The sequence below is a fragment of the Phallusia mammillata genome, chromosome 8, assembly GCF_965637545.1.
Source record: "Phallusia mammillata chromosome 8, kaPhaMamm4.hap1.1, whole genome shotgun sequence".
NCBI classification, from domain to species: domain Eukaryota; kingdom Metazoa; phylum Chordata; class Ascidiacea; order Phlebobranchia; family Ascidiidae; genus Phallusia; species Phallusia mammillata.
The window spans coordinates 1,759,993-1,778,005 of record NC_137259.1 but is presented as its reverse complement, the minus strand read 5'-3'; the positions used below and the strand labels follow the sequence as shown (position 1 = coordinate 1,778,005).

Genomic DNA, 18,013 nt, shown 5'->3' with positions numbered 1-18,013 from the left:
TATCCAAGCTCTTCTGCGATGTCCTGTAATGAACTGCAAAAAAAGATTTTACTTACATCATATCCCATTGAGATTATGAAGTGGTTTAAATACTGCAAACAACTTTTTCAAAATGATTAAAACAGTAGTTCTCAAAGTATTGGTCGCGGCCCAAACATGGGTCGCGCTATGGTAACTTAATTCTACCCAAACGAAGTATTACTGCAATAGGAAAACACAAACGAATTTACTGTAGTAATAAAGTCACCTCTCTCGACCACGTTGTACAGTAAAATGAACCATTCATTACCACATACAGACGACAATAGGCTTCCCCAACTTCACTGTTACACACATGGCGATTGTAATGTAATAGCACGGGAAATAATAGGACAAGTCACAAGTTAATCATGCAAAACTGAACGTGGAGATGTAACAGTTAGCGTTTGAGGATGAGTAAGTATTCGTACAAGGAAACATTTTTAGACTTGGGATTCACTTTTATCAATGATCAAGGTGCTACATCGAGCTCGTTAAGCTTGCAGCTTCCTATGCGGCGACAAAAATTGCTGTCCGTCTCGTTAATACATTTTTTGATGTTTGAGGCTTGGGTCGTGAGATGTTCATAAAACTGAGATTTGGGTCGCGGTCAAAAAAGTTTGAGAACCACTGGATTAAAACAACGAAGTCATCGCTGTTTTTTCACGGGGTTCGAACCTCAAAAACCCCTTTTTTTCACGGGATTCGAGCCCAGGACACTCCCGGGGACGAATCTTGATCAGAGATTGTTTTATATCTGTATGTGGGTCAGGCGCGCCAGGCCATTCGGCCAAGTTTTTGTACCTGCGAACACTTTGATCTCTCATCCCCCAAGCGGCCAAATCCCCTCCGATAGACTGGCAATATTCTCTTGATTCGCTCCAGTTCTTAGCTGTTGGTGCGAAGTGATGATCCAATAAAACTAAGGAATACGGTAAAACAGGGGTTTACGTCTTTGGTGCAAACATATTATTATTGTCAACATTTTTATTGTTACGTTTACAGCAAAGATATTGTTCGGTTTTAGATTATACTAGTTGCTCGATTTCAAATACAAACTTAGTTGTTGGTACCTATCTCGCAGTTTTTTCCCGTGTACAAAATAGTGCATGTGCAGTTGTAAGAAGTGTCAGTGTTGACACACGTCCCTCCGTGTTGACAAATTCCAGGATTTGCCTCACACATGGAAACTAAAAAGAGTTACTCGGTTTTGCTTTGCGTTATTAAGGCAACCACCTGCAGTGACAAAGTTCAATACTTTTTAAATTACTGCTATAGTTAACTTAGAACATCAGTTTCCTGAAAATTAAGCTGGTCCATGTAACGATAAAAAGCGACCTGTTTTGGTAAACGTTTTGGCACATAACATTTTGTCATCATCTAACTCTGCTTTTGAAATATTAGCAATCTACACTGATACTACAGAAATATTTTACCGATTTCGCAAGCATCTCCTTTGTATCCGGGTTTACATGCGCAATAATCTTCGTTGATTCCTGTCAGACACTTTCCGTTGTTTCCACAGTTGCTGGAGCAAACGTCGTTCTCTGAACAAATACCGACTTAAAATATTAAAATCCTGACAGGATTTAGTTGCATGTTGTGGAATTATGCAAAAAAATAAACGTTATGGAGCGCAACCGGGGGAACCTTAAAGGATGAGGGCCAAACGCGATGCATCAGATTTTGTCGCATTATTCGTCTATAGTAGTCAACTGTCAAAATCAACTTTCAAAACGCAGGAGCAAAAGTCAGTGCAAACGTTACGTTCAATTGTGTTTGATTTGAATGCACTGTGACAGCAGGAGCAATTAAATAGCTTTCTGAAAATTCCTAGCAAACGTGTCAGGCTAAAGAAATCAAGAATATCTAGAAATTACGAATTCAAGAATTTCAAGAATTACCTTTAAAGGTGAACGACGATTTCGAAGCATTACATGACTGACTTGTCACGCCGTGATTGGTTGATCCTTCATATGAACTTTGACCTTCTTTTGTGAAGAATTTTACTTTTCCTCCCTTTTCTGTGAAAAACAAAGAGTTTATGAAAGTTGGAGCTCTGAGCCCAACTCGGTCTAGTAAACTTAACTTGATTAACTTAACTCAACTAGGTGTTCCTAACTCAGATCGATTTGCTTAACTCAACTGCGTTTACTTACTTAACTCGATTTACTCAACTCCGATTACATACTTAACTCGATTTACTCAACTCGATTTACTCAACTGCGTTTACTTACTTAACTCGATTTACTCAACTCGGTTTACTCAACTCCGATTTCATACTTAACTCGATTTCCTCAACTCGATTTACTCAACTCCGATTACATACTTAACTCGATTTACTCAACTCGATTTACTCAACTGCGTTTACTTACTTAACTCGATTTACTCAACTCGGTTTACTCAACTCCGATTACATACTTAACTCGATTTACTCAACTCGATTTACTCAACTGCGTTTACTTACTTAACTCGATTTACTCAACTGCGTTTACTTACTTAACTCGATTTACTCAACTCGGTTTACTTACTTAACTCGATTTACTTAACTCGGTTTACTTACTTAACTCGATTTACTTAACTCGGTTTACTTACTTAACTCGATTTACTTAACTCGGTTTACTTACTTAACTCGATTTACTCAATTGCGTTTACTTACTTAACTCGATTTACTCAACTCGGTTTACTTACTTAACTCGATTTACTTAACTCGGTTTACTTACTTAACTCGATTTACTTAACTCGGTTTACTTACTTAACTCGATTTACTTAACTCGGTTTACTTACTTAACTCGATTTACTTAACTCGGTTTACTTACTTAACTCGATTTACTCAACTCGATTTACTCAACTCCAATTACATACTTAACTCGATTTACTCATCTCGGTTTACTTACTGGTTAAAACTCCAGCGTGGATGGCAGCGACGCACACTGATGAGTTGATGCTGTACATAGTTGACCCGCACACGTAGTTGGAACTACAACCGGTAGGACAAACAACTTCTGATAGAGATTCCTCCGCGTTTCCTTTCGTGTCGCATTTCACTGCATTGCACAAATAAATCTTTAAGTAAAGTTTCAGAAAACCTTCCCAAAGTTTAAAGCAGCAACTAAAGTTTTTATGCTTGTTTTGGAAAGTAAATCTTCTTTTGCAACACACAAAAAAACAATTTTAAATATTACTAGCCTAACAAATGTAAAAACTTTAATGTTTGACGTTTCCGTGCCCTTTTCAGACTTAATCTTGTTGCAGCAAATTTATGTTTTGCATGTTTTGTGAGAACTTAGAGAAACGGTTAGATGCGATTTTCCAGGATAAAAGCTAAGCAGCCACTATATATAGCACAGGGAAATAATTACTTTGGAAGCAATAGGAAACGGACGAAGGAGAGCAAGATTCGCTCGTGATTCCATTTCTTGGAGTTCCTTTGTATTTACGACGTGGTCCGCTTTTGAACACTTTGAAATATCCGCCTTCGTCTGCAAAAGTTTTAAATTAAAAATTCAGAAATTATGTTATGGTCTCCACTGTTATGTATGTGGAATAGGTATGGGACAGGACACTTCAAAACGGTATTAAAACACATTGTGCAAGCTTTTGTTCTAGTGCTAACCAAGCCAAAATCGCCTATATAGCGTTTGGCCTACTTTGATTGTGCTCTTATGCATTAAGACCTAAACACGGCAGTCCTAACAAAAGAGACAAAGCAAAATCGTTGCATCAAACATGAACTTACTGTCCATCAGTCCAGAGTGCATCGCAGCAAGACACAGAGGACCCCTGACGTAGTTGTCGGTTCCACATAAATCTGAATGTTGCCTCCAACAACCATAAGGACAGATTACCTTCGTGATGGAATGCTTCAAATCGGACAGCTTCGTGTCGCAGGTCGCTGAAAGAAGAGTAGTATAAAAATTTTGGACAATCAAAATATCCACAATACATTCAGTGTAATAGGGCATTAACAATCGACTTAAAATAACAACATAAAATTGGTTTCTGAGAAGGATTCAAGGGGTAAATTCGTCCACTTTTAGATCAGGGTTCGTAAAACCTCTACCAAATGTCGTACATGAAATATATTCACTAATAGGTTTTGAGGCCCGCCTAACTATTCTAATACATAATACAATTTTTATTCAAACGGACCAATATCGGTTGATTGGCCTAAATTATTTATTTAACAAACATAACAAAAAAAATTCTCACCTAATAAAGAATCGCTTCCATGCGGATACAACAAACAATTCCAGAAGAGCAAGAATATCAGCCATTTTGGTTTCGACGCTGTCCAACAAATCATTGTTCCTTTGTATTTTATTTATTTAGTTTTCTGAGCCCCCAAAAAATTCGTTCTCAGTTAAAACGAATACTTTATATGCACGCAGTTTACCTTCACAAATAAAAATCTGTTTTACGATATCTGACAAGGACTTGGGTTAACTTCAATAACTTTATGATACAGACAAATCCGGTTAATCGCATACCGGTTAATCGCATAATCCGTTTAATTGCATCACAATCAAAAATCCCAAACCGTCGCCCATCGTTTGTTAAGAAAATCGTCCGGTTAATCGCATACCGGTTTATCGCATAAACCGGATATTCGCATCGATTTTCAACGAAATATGCGATTAACCGGATTGATGTTCTCTATGTGAAAGTCGAACAGACCGAGTTTTTCGAATAAAAAACGACGATATGATAGTAAAATCCTCCGGAGGTAATGTACACGAAAAGACGTGGATGCATGTTTGCATTCTACACCAAATAACGCATCTAATTTCAACGTTGAAAATGACATGTCTCGACTATAAAATATTTTGGAAAAGTCATTAGGAGATTAAAACGGCGTTCAGTTTACCGCTGTGCGATAACAAGGAGTCGTTATCTCAAAGCCGTGCACATTGATCCTTTTTTCGTGCACAGTGAAATAACAGGCATTTAAAATTTAAATGAAGGGTTCAACGTGACAAAATTACGAAACTGGTGTTCCGGCAAGGACGCTGATTGTAATTTCTTATTAAGTGCGAACTGCACCAAATTCGAAGTGTTAAACTGTATTGAAATTTAAACAATGTTAAATGTAAAACAAATGTTGAAAAATGCTTTCTGTTAAATTGTTCATGACCCGCCAAACACGCAATGGTTGTAAAAAATGTTAGATCGCAAGTAATCATACGATGTTGTTTAGATTCACGTAATTGGTAACGTGCCAACGACTGACATATTTTATGTCTTCTATTCGTGACCTTGCGCAACTTATCAGGAAGAACACCGATTAAAAAAGGCATTTATTCCTCTAGTCTAGTACTTGTTGCTGCTTTAAATTTTTGAAGCAACGATCACACGTTGATCACGTGACAGTCACGCTAGTCCTGCAGCTGCAGTTTTGCTGTGTAAGCTAGAAAGTAGCGCCACAATCTGAGTCTTTAAAGTTTTGCTAAAATCAATTATTCTTTTTGTCAATTGTATAACGGGTTATAATAGAAACTGCTGCAGCTCGCCTTAGCGCCTTTGCGCTGTAGAATGTGCCAAAGTTGTAAGTTTGACCCGGTTTCGGTCGTGTACTTTCGGGTTTGGGCCTACTTACAAATATGCACCTAGCACTTTGCCGCTTAACGCGTTGGTTTGAACTAGAAAACGAAATAGGTTAGAAACAACAGGCCATTTTACGTGTATATGAAGCGAGACGCCTGGCACATTTATAAGGGAAACTACCCAAAACAAGAGACTAAAACGTCATAAACCGTCTTCATAGGGAAGTTCCCAAATTTAAATGTTGGGCCCCTTGGCTACGATGCGAGTTAACATATCTTTTCAAATAAACCTTACTGCAAGAGAAAGCACAAATCAAGCGAACTGTGGCGTGCGCGCCAACTAAGAGTGTGTGTGTGTGCGTTTCTACTGTTTCTTCAACACACTTGGGCGATTGCACCATAGCCACGAGACAGTTAGGAAGCATGACGTCATGCATTGCGCTGAGAGTAATAAATCTAGTTTTGACTTGAGAGTACTTTTTTCGATTCTCGGCAACAAAAGAGAGAAAATACTGCTCCGTTGCCATAGTTGAGCGTCACTGCAACTTTGTTTTAGCTGGGGAAGTGAAAATGAGCACTTTCGTTAACGGCGTGTACTGTTTACATAGCAACCGGATTATCGCATAATCCGGTTAATCGCATCAAATACCCGTGGCAAATCGATGATGCGATTAACCGGATTCGTCTATATAAAGAGATCATAGTATTGCTTTCTGAAGTAATCACTTAGCCCGCAGGTAACTGTCTAATCAGTTGCACCATTGTTAAGAAAGATGATTAAACAACAGCTTCAATGCGACTACTCGTCTGTTTATCAGACCTCTATCCTTTAGCATGAGCGACCCATCCTGTGGCATAGCATAACAATACGTTAAAAACGTGTGCAATCAAACGTTGTTTTGCATTGCGCGACAAATTCCAATGAGCTAAGCAGGCAGTGGCGGTGTTTTACACGTTTGCCTGTAAATTTACGCATTACAATTCATTTGAATTCTCGCTGGTTTACCGATAAATTCGCATGGCTCTGCCTGTACAGTAGCTCGTGCCAGACAAAACAAACTGAGGTTACCTGGTAGAATAACGAAGGCCATATCTTCCTGGCTGTTCTCTAGACCAGTGTTTCTTAACCTTTTTAGTGCTCGTACCCTTTGAGCGTTTATGAAATTTTCTCGTACCCCCTGTCTACAATGGCCGACGGAAGTAAACAAAATTGTAACAATAGAAATTAACCTCAGTGTATTTATAAGTTATGCGTTGAAAGCATGCATCAAAACAGTCTTTTAAGTTCAACAATATTTACAGCACACCAACAATCAGTCAATTCAAATCAGTCAAAGACATATAACAAAGTAACTTGCTACGCATTTTTCACAAATATAGCTCATAGCGTATAATTTTACACTGCATGTCGTACCCCCTGCTTTGGTGCTTCGTACCCCCAAGGGGTACACGTACCCCTGGTTAAGAACCCCTGCTCTAGACAAAGCTTTCTTATGCCATTTTCGTTTCGCCCAAATAGCATGTTGTAGGTGCACTGATGATTATTTCCTAATTTGCCAAGTCGAAAGTATTTCCTTCTCAAGCCCACATAACTGTACACAAAGGGTCACAGAAATATATTACTATGAAATATATACTCAACTTTATTTAAGTTTTATTTGTGTATTGAAACCAATTGCATTTGCTTTGTACGACCTTAACAATTGTTAGTAAGCTCCATGACGGTAACACGTGTAAGATTTTCCAATAATACAAGAGAAAGTTTTATAATTGCACTGAAGTTACTTTGGAAACCTTACATTTTATTCTTTTTCGATTTGGATTGTTACATAAAAGTGTATTGTTTGGTTAACACTGTAAAATTTTAATTCTTGCACATAAGATTGTCATGTGAATAAGTTTTATTTATCATGGAAATGATCACCAAGACCACACACGTTAGAACACATGTGTCCAATCATTTCCTTCGCAATCTTGTCTCCAATTCCCTCATTCTGTCCATCTGATATAAAGATGTGTTCCTTTTCACCAGTTATGTCTAAAAGCTGTTGCATATTTGGTGGGTGGTTGAAATTCATGAACATTGTATAAATCTGTAATATAAAAGAATAGGATTTTTTGTTTCCGGGGTAATAACAAAGGTGAGCGTTGTTGTTGGCACTAAACGCTTTGTCTTTTCCTGCTAAAATGAACTACACTCTTCAGAAACACATTGCATGAACCCAGGTTTTTGTTTGCATTTATGTTCTTTGACAGTCCTAATGTTGCTGTGCCCGCAGTGTCAAGACAATGTTATGACTGACAGCAAGGTATTACTGAACCAAAACTTTCTCGTTTTTTGTTAAGAGGTTTGTAGCGCTTATTTTTTGCCTGAAGTCAAAGATCTTTTGACACAGCAACGCACGTGACTCTCTTGTTGTGGTCCTGTCTTTTGATGCTTTCTGCCATGACCTTTAACCTCTGGATATTTGCCAGTTCAGTGGTGGATGCGGGGTAGGTTATTTGCTCATTCGTCGAATGCCCGCAACGCAAATCGTCCGGCAAAACACCGTAGGAAAAAGATCAAACCGCGACGAAGGACGAACACCGCCGTTTGGCGGATTAATGTTTTAAGTTGACGCAGTTTTTATCCGTAACACAATATGATGGTTGTTCTTTGTTTGCAAAATCACATGGTCACAATTCTTAAATGCGCCAACAAGTATTCTGTTTGGGACAATTACTCGACATTGGTTTTGATAAAATATCGTTGTCGGTTAGAATTTACCAAACTTTTGCTTTCTTTCACATTTCCGCAATGCACTCTAGTTGTTTGAAATAGCTTTACTATAAAAAAAGTGTTTAACGATTGCCTAATTTTCACCACTACACTTGCAGCACATGTTTTTCTTTGTATAATGGCAAAATTCTTAAACTTCCATTAAAAAGATGAAAAGAATATGCCAATGATTTTAATACAATCTTACGATAAAAATGCTTCTTGTAATAAAACACTTTTACAGTGGCTTTGTGTTTTGCAGATGTAAACACTCTCTAACACTATGTTTTCGATACTGGTTGCAACTTTTCAAGCATCTCTTTTGTTAATGTTTGTTTGCAATGCACATGCCAAAGTAATTAGCTCCTACAAGTTCAAGGACCTCACTGGGAGGTCCATATGTTTTACGTAATAAGATTCAAGTACCTCCCTGGAAGGTAAACGTAACAACAGCGTTGCAACAGCGGAGCAACGGAGAGGATCAACGGCTCGGAGCGGAGCAACGGAGCAAGAACAGCGTTGCAAATGGGTAAATGTTGCTGATTTCTATGCAACAGCAACCTGGGTATTGTTTTAAACGTTACCATACGCTTCAAAATTACAAACTGAGACCTTTTATATGCAATATTATTTTTTACGATATTTGACTGAACAATAAATTTCATGTTTTTTGTTCGGTGTATGGTTTTTGTTTATTTTAGAATTGATGCAACAAGTTTGGTTTGGTAAAAAATAAGGCTGTTTTGGCATTCGCTAAATAGAAAACAGTCACATTTGAAACGTCTATAAAAAATAAATCATTTGAACTTAGGGATAAAAGCGTCAAGATCTTGTTTTGTATGTATTGGGGTATTTGAAAAAGCAAAAAAAGGAATTTTAATCTCTGTGAGACATTTTGGGGGAAAATGGATTTTAAAGGGTTAGCTAAAATGGTTTCTCGCTAACGTTTAATGCTTAAAGTATATTGACGGAGTTGGTCAGCTAACGTTATTTGGCACATATACTTTGCAATATAATAATACATTCAAGCTTTTGTGTTGCAGGACGTGTGCGCAACTATGGTTCGCAGAAACTTTTTTATCCAGAGGATTTGGAAGCAATGCAAACAGAAACATGCTTGCGAGAATGATCGTAGACAAGTATGTGTTACCTTATCTTACCGTTACCACAGTACTGTAATTTAAGTTTGTGGAAGCATTTTAACCCTTGTAGGGCTTTTTTTCAGACAAACTGTTTTGTTGCTAACTTTTGTTAACTTTTTAATAATATAATACTACAAATTTAAATCATAATACAAATTTAAAACTTTGATAATAGTCCATTATCATCATTTTGAAAACGTCTACTTGCAATTCCTTGACTAAAGTAAACTGTCGTTTAACGGTTGCGTCAAATTATAAAGGCGTTTTAGGAGACGCTTGGACCGCAGGCAATAAGCGCTTATGTGCGTCTTTGGTCCCAATCATGCAGCTCAGCAGGAAAGTTTTGTGGCAAGCTTGCTGTATTGCAGTTTAATTCTTACACTGTAACAGAAATGCATGTTCTTAGACATGTGTGTGAATACATCAGAATTGAAACAGTGTTAATAACAGTTATTACTGCCACCATTTCATGTATGCAGAACTTGAACAAATGCGGTGGAAGGCAACAATGCAACAACAACCTGCTTTCATCTGTTTGTTGTTGTTGCTGTGACAAAGATTCCTGCAACGTTGCTGAATCATTTACAGGTAGTTATAAAAGTGTTTAAATACTTTGTATATTTTCAGGTAAGATGAGGAAACATACATGTAGTTTTCTTCCAAACAAACTTCAAAACGGTAGAGTTTACTGCACAAATAGTAACAAGGTTGGGTCGGAATGTTACTACAGCTGCACTAAGTCTGGATATTATCTTTGCAATGCATGGGAAACGGCCAGTGGTCAATATTATTTCGTTTTGTTACCTTGTTTAGTTTTGTTTCAGAACCTTGCCCACTTACGCACCGTTTGATTATGTCATCTTGGTAAACAGAAAAAACAGTTAGCCACTATACAACGGCTTTGAGTACATTTGGCAAAACCTTTAATAGGTAAATGGTAAAAATGTCATTAAATATATCACTTCGGGTTAACATTGATATTACTGCACATTACTGCATGACATGTATAGTATATACGAGTTTATTTGTTTATTAATTTGTACCTGTGTTACAGTATTTAAGATTTAAGACTTGCATACAATATAAGAAACTTTTATGATTAGTAATCAGCCTAAGGCAGAACATACTTTATCGATGCCTTGGCTTAGTCTGACTACCCTAGACAATATGGGTCAATGTCTTGTCTCCAGCTGTACTGACAAGCCCTTAAACGTCGAACAGTTTGCACTGCTTGCAGCTTGTCACTGCGGTTTCTCTATCAGTATAATAAAATATATTGAATACTCGACACTCAATTTTAAACGTAACACGCAAGTCACACAGAAATTACAATTGCACAATCGAAATTTGTTCACCCGAAGTAAATACAATGAAATTACGACACAGATGTGACCAAGTGTAACATCAGGCTTAAATCAAGCCTGTTAATTGCAATTGAAGACCGAATCCAAGCAAAAAAACAACAGCCTAATTAGACCTTCGACAAAAATTCATCCCAATTTCGAAGCAAATAGATTTTTTACCATATTGATATGTGGGTAAACAACTTCAATGGAAAACACAAAAACGGTAAATCAATACTATACATGTGACAAAACAACATGAATGCTAAGCTGCAGACAGTGCACACTGTTTCGACCTATAAGGTCTCATCACTGCAGCTTATCATTTATTGGCTCTATATGCTTTTACATTGATACTGTGACACTGAGCCGACTTCACTGTGGTTCCCAAGCAGTTGCTTGGCCATTGTGAGCCAGTTTCATCTGTGCTGTATGTCCAGTTGTGGCATCGCACAGACTAGGTGATGCATGGGGTTGTACCCTGTGCACCCAACAAACTGGAGTGCCGTTGAATGGCTACACTAGCCAATGCGGCCGATCTCTCGTCACCAGCTGCACTGATGAGACCTTATAGGTCGAAACAGTGTGCACTGTCTGCAGCTTATCATTTATTGGCTCTATATGCTTTTAACATGAATGCTGCTTGACACTTAAAGTCCTACAACAATCTAATAATTCAAAAAGCAGCTGTTGACTATTTTTAACCCTGAATAATAGGTTTGTTAGGAAATTTAAAGCGTTAAGGAATAAAGAATAACTGTTGTTGCCAGACATAATGTATTAACAACTTTTAGTTCTTCCAGCAGTCTTCATTATCATATGCCAACATTTCGATGTCCCACACGAGTCATCAGGGTAATGACATGAATTGAAAACACAAAGTTACTATCAAGCGAAAAAGGTGGAGAAACATACAAAAAGCGGTGGTAAAATACGCATTGGTGCGCACTAGAATATTTAGGGTTAGAAACTATGTTAAGGTAATTTTTACCGCATTTAAAAAGCTTTTTTTTTCCATTGAACATATTGATTTCTAATGAGATGCTACTAGAAAAACATGGAAATGTATTTGCACTGATTAATTTACAACATGTTAGTTTTTTTTCAAATATCTTTCAACGTCTCAAGGCCGCTCGCAAATGCCCCAATTCTTAGAAGAACACGTATAATCATTCCATTGATAATTATGCACCGTGCTAACCGCGACACAACTTTCATTTTTGTTGTTTGGTTCACTCTGTCTAAAATTGTGCTCTGTAAGATTCTCGGGATCCCACTCCACCCCGTCAACGTAAATAAACCGTCTGTCCGCTTCAGTGTTCCTCAAACCGATCCAAAAATTGGGGCGATCAAGACCTTTTGCGATTTGAGTTAATGAACTGCAAAAAAGCGTTTACTTACAATAAAATCCAATTGTGATTATGAAGTGGTTAAAACAAACAACATTTTGTTGAAAAATGGGCAAAACAACGAAATCTTCGTTGTTGTTTTTTCACGACGTTCGAACCTCAGACTCGCCAGGCCATTAGGCCAAGTTCCGGCCGAAAACAACAAAAATCAAATTGTACCTGCGAACAGTTTGATTTCTCATCCCCCAAGCGGCCAAATCCCCGCCTATTGACTGGCAATATTTTCGTGATCCGCTCCAGTTCTTAGCTGTTGGTGCGAAGTGGTGATCCAACCCTAAACGAAAATCGTTTTATGTGTTTGGTGCAAACATATCGTAAACATATTATTACTTTTGGCAGATTCTCCACTGAGCCTGCGTAGACTCCTGTCGTGGGTTTGAATTCCACCGAAGGCTAGATTTTTCTAGCCTACGCCTGGCCACAAATGCTTGGCGACTGGTTTATTTGGTATGGCGCCTTCAATTGGTCCGGCGGACTGTGATTTATACTATTAGGTTGTTGTTTCATTTCAACAAACAACAAACGAAACTCGAAAATACATTTAACTTATTTCTTTATAATTAAAGCAGTAAACCTCCATTAAACCAGACTCGGTAAGTTTGAGTCTTAAACATTGTGTGCGGGTTAATTAAAAAATATTTATCCACTACGTATTTAAGTATTCATTTTTCAAACATAATAATTGCTCTATCCCAAAATAAGCACAGATGCGAACTTAGTTGTTGTACCTGTCTCACAGTTTCTTCCTGTGTACCAAATAGTGCATGTGCAGTTGTACGAAGTGTCAGTGTTGATACACGTCCCTCCGTGTTGACATATTCCAGGATTTGCCTCACACATGAGAACTAAAAAAATGTTTACTCGGTTTTGCTTTGTGTTATTAAGGCAAAAAATGCAGTGCCAAAGTTCAATACTTTTTTAATTACTGCTACAGTACTCAGAAAATTGGGGTGGTCCGTATAACAATAAAAAGCGACCTGTTTTGGTAAACGTTTTGGCACATTACTTTTCGTCATCATCTATTTTTCCCCTGAAATATAATCAATCTACACAGATAGTAAAAAAATACTTTACCGATTTTGCAACCGTTTTCTTTGTAACCGGCTTTACATGCGCAATAATCTTCGTTGATTCCTTTCAGACACTTTTCGTTGTTTCCACAGTTGCTGGAGCAAACGTCGTTCTCTGCACATATCGACTTAAAATGCTAAAATCGTGACTGAATCGAGTTGCATTTTGTGGAGTTAGGCGATAAAATTAAATGTTATGAAGCGCAACTGGAGGGAAAATTTAAAGGATGCGGGCCAAACCCGCTGCATCAGATACACAATAATATAAGGCGTTATGTGACAGGAGCTTACAAGAGATCTAGTTTGGCACATTGGTAGTCAACTGTTAAAATCAACTTTGAACACGCGGGAGCAAAATCAATGCAAACCTTGCGTTCAATTGCTTTGGATTTGAATGCACAGTGACAGCAAGGGCAATTAAATGGCTTTTCTGAAAATTCGTCCTAGCAAACGTGTTAGGCTGATGCAATCAATTTATTGCAAACAAACATGTGTAACATGCCCATGTTGCTATCTTGTGGAATACCATGTTTGTTTGCACTATAGTAATTTGTTTCTTCAAGAACTACCTTTAAAGGTGAACGACGATTTCGAAGCATCACATGACTGACTTGTCACGCCGTGATTGGTTGATCCTTCATATGAACTTTGACCTTCTTTTGTGAAGAATTTCACTTTTCCTCCCTTTTCTGTGAAAAGCAAAAATGTTAAAAAAGTTTTGCTCAACCTGGTTTAGTTACTTAACTCGATTTACTTAACTCGTTTTACTTACTGCAGGGGTTCCTAACTAGTGATGCACCGAAGTTTCGGTTGGCCGAAACATTTCGGCCGAATACGCTGTTTTTCGATGTTTCGGTTTCGGCCCGAACTTTTTTCTAAAATTCGGCCGAAACCGAACTTTTTGATTGCATTGAATTAATGCCTACACCAGTGGTTCTTAACCTTCTTTCCTTGCTGCACCCCTTTCAAATCACCAACCAATTTTCGCACCCCCTGTTTTTTTATGTATTTATGTAGAATCGACCAGTGCTTCCCCACCTTTTCCAGCTCACGGCCCACTTTTAAACATTTTTTTGGCGGACCACTGTTTTAACACATTGTGCTTTTGGCTCACATTCTCTTCCTGCCTTTATTAAACCGTATTTGATGTATTCCGGGTTCAAATAAAGCTAACAAAGGGAGTTCTAGCGTCAAGCGTTTACAACTAATTTAATTACTGCTGTGACGCGACAATTACAGTTTAAGTAATATTGTGACGCGACAATTGCAATTTGTGTGTGCAATAAAAGCAGTGTCTTACGCGGCTTACAAAGTAAGTGATATATTGTTGTTGTTTTTTGGTAATGTAGTTAAACTTGGAAGTCCGTTCACACGAACTGTGTCCTTTTTCAACTTCTATATTGGTGTGATAATAAAAGTTTCGCGGCCCACAAGAAAGAACGTCGCGGCCCACCGGCTGGGAAGCGCTGGAATAGCCCTAACCAACCCTAATGATTCAGCATCCCCGCACCCCCTAGGAACAGTTCTCGCACCCCTTGGGGGTGCGTGCACCCCAGGTTAAGAACCCCTGGACTATCATTTTCGCCTATACCAGGGGTTCCCAACCGGTGGTACGCGTACCACTAGTGGTACGCGAAGGCTTTTCAGGTGGTACGCGAGTAGCTTCCGCTTTTTTCACGTAAACCTGAATTTACAACTTTATATTTTGTTTATCTGGTTTTGTTTTTCAAAAAAGTCTCCAAGGTTCTTCTTATTGTTACGTAACTATTCCTGTTGTTTCGTATCATTACGATCTTCAAAATACAGGTTATGTCAATTGTCAACAAGAAGCACAGTTGCTTTGAAACGCCGTAGAATGCTGTGAGACAGTCATTAATTATATGTCAAATGATTGCCCTTGATAGATATCATCTATTATTGTATAGCTTAAGCTACAAATAGCGTTGAATAATGCTAGTGTTGTAAGCTAAAATAGATCAGGATAAAATGTTCAATAACGGTTACGTATGAAGAGGTAGTTTATGCTTCGTAGTAATGCATAGGAATGTGAGCAGGTATTTTCCGTCACGATGATCATCAAGTCAAAAATTTGAAACCGACTATAGGTGCGCACGGAAATGACTTTTGATGCGCTGCCAGTTTACACCGCGCATCGACCAATTGGTGGACAGTAAACAAAAATATCATTAAATTTCGTTGTGGTGCTTTAGTGTTATTTTAGTAGACCAATATTCGTCTTCTGAATACAATATGATTCGATCAAATTAGTTGTTCAGCAAGAAGTGGTACGAGATCGTAAAAATTTTGGGAACCCCTGACTTACTGGTTAAAACTCCAGTGTGGATGGCAGCAACGCACACTGACGAGTCGATGCTGTACATAGTTGACCCGCACACGTAGTTGGAACTACAACCGGAAGGACAAACAACTTCTGATAGAGATTCCTCCGCGTTTCCGTTTGTGTCGCATTTCACTGCATTATATAAAGTAATCTTTAAGTAAAATTTCAGTAAACCTTCCCAAAGTTTAAATCAGCAACTAAAGTTTTTATTATTGATTTGGGATGTAAATCTTCTTTGCAACATAAAAAAGAACAAGTAAGTGTAATGTCATAACAGACTACAGGAATCAGCCTCTGTAACAGGGTGGTGACCGACAGATCTGTCTTTACTTGTCAAATATAAAAAATATACTCAAAGAGAGCGGCAGACGATCAGCGTCAGTGTAAAGTTTTATTTGAAACAGAAATATTAATTTCGCTTATTAAGGCATCATCAGTTTCTGTATGAAGAAAAGAAACGATAAAAAACACATAAAAGTTAAAACGTTAAAATACTAAAACAACTAACAGCTACGATACCAGACAATGGCAAAACTATGGAGAACAGCTGTAACAAAGGCCGACGCTAACTGCAAATAAAGTGGCAATAGAAACGCCGGTAGCAAACAAAAAACTAGCAGGTGTAAAAATGGCGTGCGTGTTGATAAGGGGTGGCGCGTGCGGGGCGGAAAACAGGTCATTTTGTTCGCGGCAAAATCATAGGTTGTAGGTTAATAGACGCCCTTAGATCGTTTAACCATTTGTCCTCACAAATGTCCAGACGGCTCATAGGCGGCTCTTCGACGAACGTTACCATGAAGCAACTTGAAATGTCCGGCTTGTTTTTTTCGGGATAGGGATGGTTAATTATATAGTGTTTTGCCAGCGCCATCTTGTCGCCCTTAGCGTCGGTCAAATCACCTGTCCGCCACGTTGATCGGTGTGAATTCCATCTAGTACTGAAATGATTTTTTGTTTGTCCCACGTACTGCTCTTTGCATGTTGTACAAGTGGCCACGTATATGCCATAATTTTTGCAAGTCAGCTGTTGCCTTAGGGGGATAGAGTGGTTGGAAGGCGTGGTGATGCAGGAAGCGGAAGCAACCATTGCCTTAAACCCCTTTCTACCACCACACAATGCGCATTTGCCGCATGGTCTGGAATATCCACCAGCCTGTTTATAGCTCAACATCCTCGATGCGCGGTTCTTGGACAATATCGCGCCGAGTGTTTTGGGGCGTTGAAACGTAATGCCAGCTTCGGGTTTTAGCGCTTTTTCTTTTGTTGTCAGTTTAAGGATGCCTGGGAAATTTGTAGCCCAGAAAACTCTGTTATGCTGCTTCTGTGGCGTTGCTTTTGGGCCAAAACGTAGTTTCCAGGTGGAAGCCAGATCGATTACGTCCGAAGTCATTTTTTTCGGAAAGCAGGAAAATAAACATTTTTGCTTCAACCTCACAAGGCTGTGGATGAAATCCGCATCCGTTTCATTTAGGCGACGCATGCGTACCGCTTCCGAAAAAACAATGGATTTGAATACACAAGGAGGATGGTGTGAGAATCCATTCAAAAAACGACGAGAAACAGCCGTAGGTTTAACATAATCTTTTGTTATAAACCCTGTTGCAGTGGTGTCGCACGTTACATGGAGAACGTCGAGAAATTCCAGTTCCTGTCCGGGTGTAGCTGTACATACCTTTCGAAAAGTGAGGGACAAACCGAAACTGGCAAAGTTTTTTTCCAATACCTGCTGTACATTTTCAGCATCATCTGCACTTTTTGAAATCCATATTATATCATCAATAAATCTTTTAAACACCATGGTGTAATTTAGTATGGTGGAAGAGCATTGATGGATGATGTGATGAAGTGCAATATTGGCCACTGATACCGAGTGGTTGTCACCAGTGATTATTCCTGTCTTTTGGGAATATAGGCAGTTGTCAAACTGGGTGACAACGTTTTCAAGACAGTGCATTATCAGCTTGACCAGCAGGCGCCGGCCAGTGGCGCTGTACTTGGAATGTTTTTTCAAGGCATGAGCTAGTGCTACTTTTGTCAGGTTTTCGGTCCAGGCTGGGATATAGGGCCTGTACATCAGAAGCCTCGATAATTAAACTATCCGTGTGGCCTTGTGCCTGGTAATCCAATTTCCACTTTTCTATTTCTAACAGGTACTCTTTGCTGTCCTTGCAATATTCGTCAACGATACTTTTGCAAAAGTCTTGACTGACAGGTTTAAGTAGGTACTCTAGTAGTGCTGTAATGCGCGACAGAGACGTATCCCCCGCCGCATGTACCAATCTCACCGGAATATCTGAGCACTTTGCAAGTTGCAAAACACTCGGCGCGATATTGTCCAAGAACCGCGCATCGAGGATGTTGAGCTATAAACAGGCTGGTGGATATTCCA

General features: G+C 38.7%; 3 protein-coding genes across 3 annotated transcripts in view; all 3 read right to left on the bottom strand.

The window, feature by feature from the left end:
* Positions 1–1,437: 1,437 nt before the first annotated feature.
* Positions 1,438–4,295, bottom strand: LOC145204594 (cysteine-rich secretory protein LCCL domain-containing 2-like). Its single transcript, XM_080077187.1, has 6 exons — positions 4,231–4,295; positions 3,758–3,993; positions 3,381–3,500; positions 2,916–3,065; positions 1,923–2,042; positions 1,438–1,565 (listed from the first exon to the last, which is right to left on the bottom strand). The coding sequence occupies exons 1-6, from the start codon at positions 4,293–4,295 to the stop codon at positions 1,438–1,440; spliced, it is 819 nt and encodes a 272-aa protein (XP_079933313.1).
* A 3,167-nt stretch (positions 4,296–7,462) lies between these two features.
* The window catches only part of LOC145204593 (uncharacterized), a 20,461-nt gene continuing 9,910 nt past the window's right edge, over positions 7,463–18,013 (bottom strand). The window contains exons 4-10 of the mRNA XM_080077186.1: positions 15,607–15,756; positions 13,853–13,972; positions 13,288–13,398; positions 12,942–13,058; positions 12,373–12,487; positions 12,006–12,183; positions 7,463–7,654 (exon numbers count right to left, since the gene is read on the bottom strand). Coding sequence (XP_079933312.1) covers positions 7,463–7,654; positions 12,006–12,183; positions 12,373–12,487; positions 12,942–13,058; positions 13,288–13,398; positions 13,853–13,972; positions 15,607–15,756 — 983 coding nt within the window. The remainder of the gene's footprint in view (positions 7,655–12,005; positions 12,184–12,372; positions 12,488–12,941; positions 13,059–13,287; positions 13,399–13,852; positions 13,973–15,606; positions 15,757–18,013) is intronic.
* Positions 15,997–17,325, bottom strand: LOC145205531 (uncharacterized). The gene has a single exon (XM_080078267.1). The coding sequence runs from the start codon at positions 17,102–17,104 to the stop codon at positions 16,301–16,303; it is 804 nt and encodes a 267-aa protein (XP_079934393.1). The 5' UTR covers positions 17,105–17,325; the 3' UTR covers positions 15,997–16,300.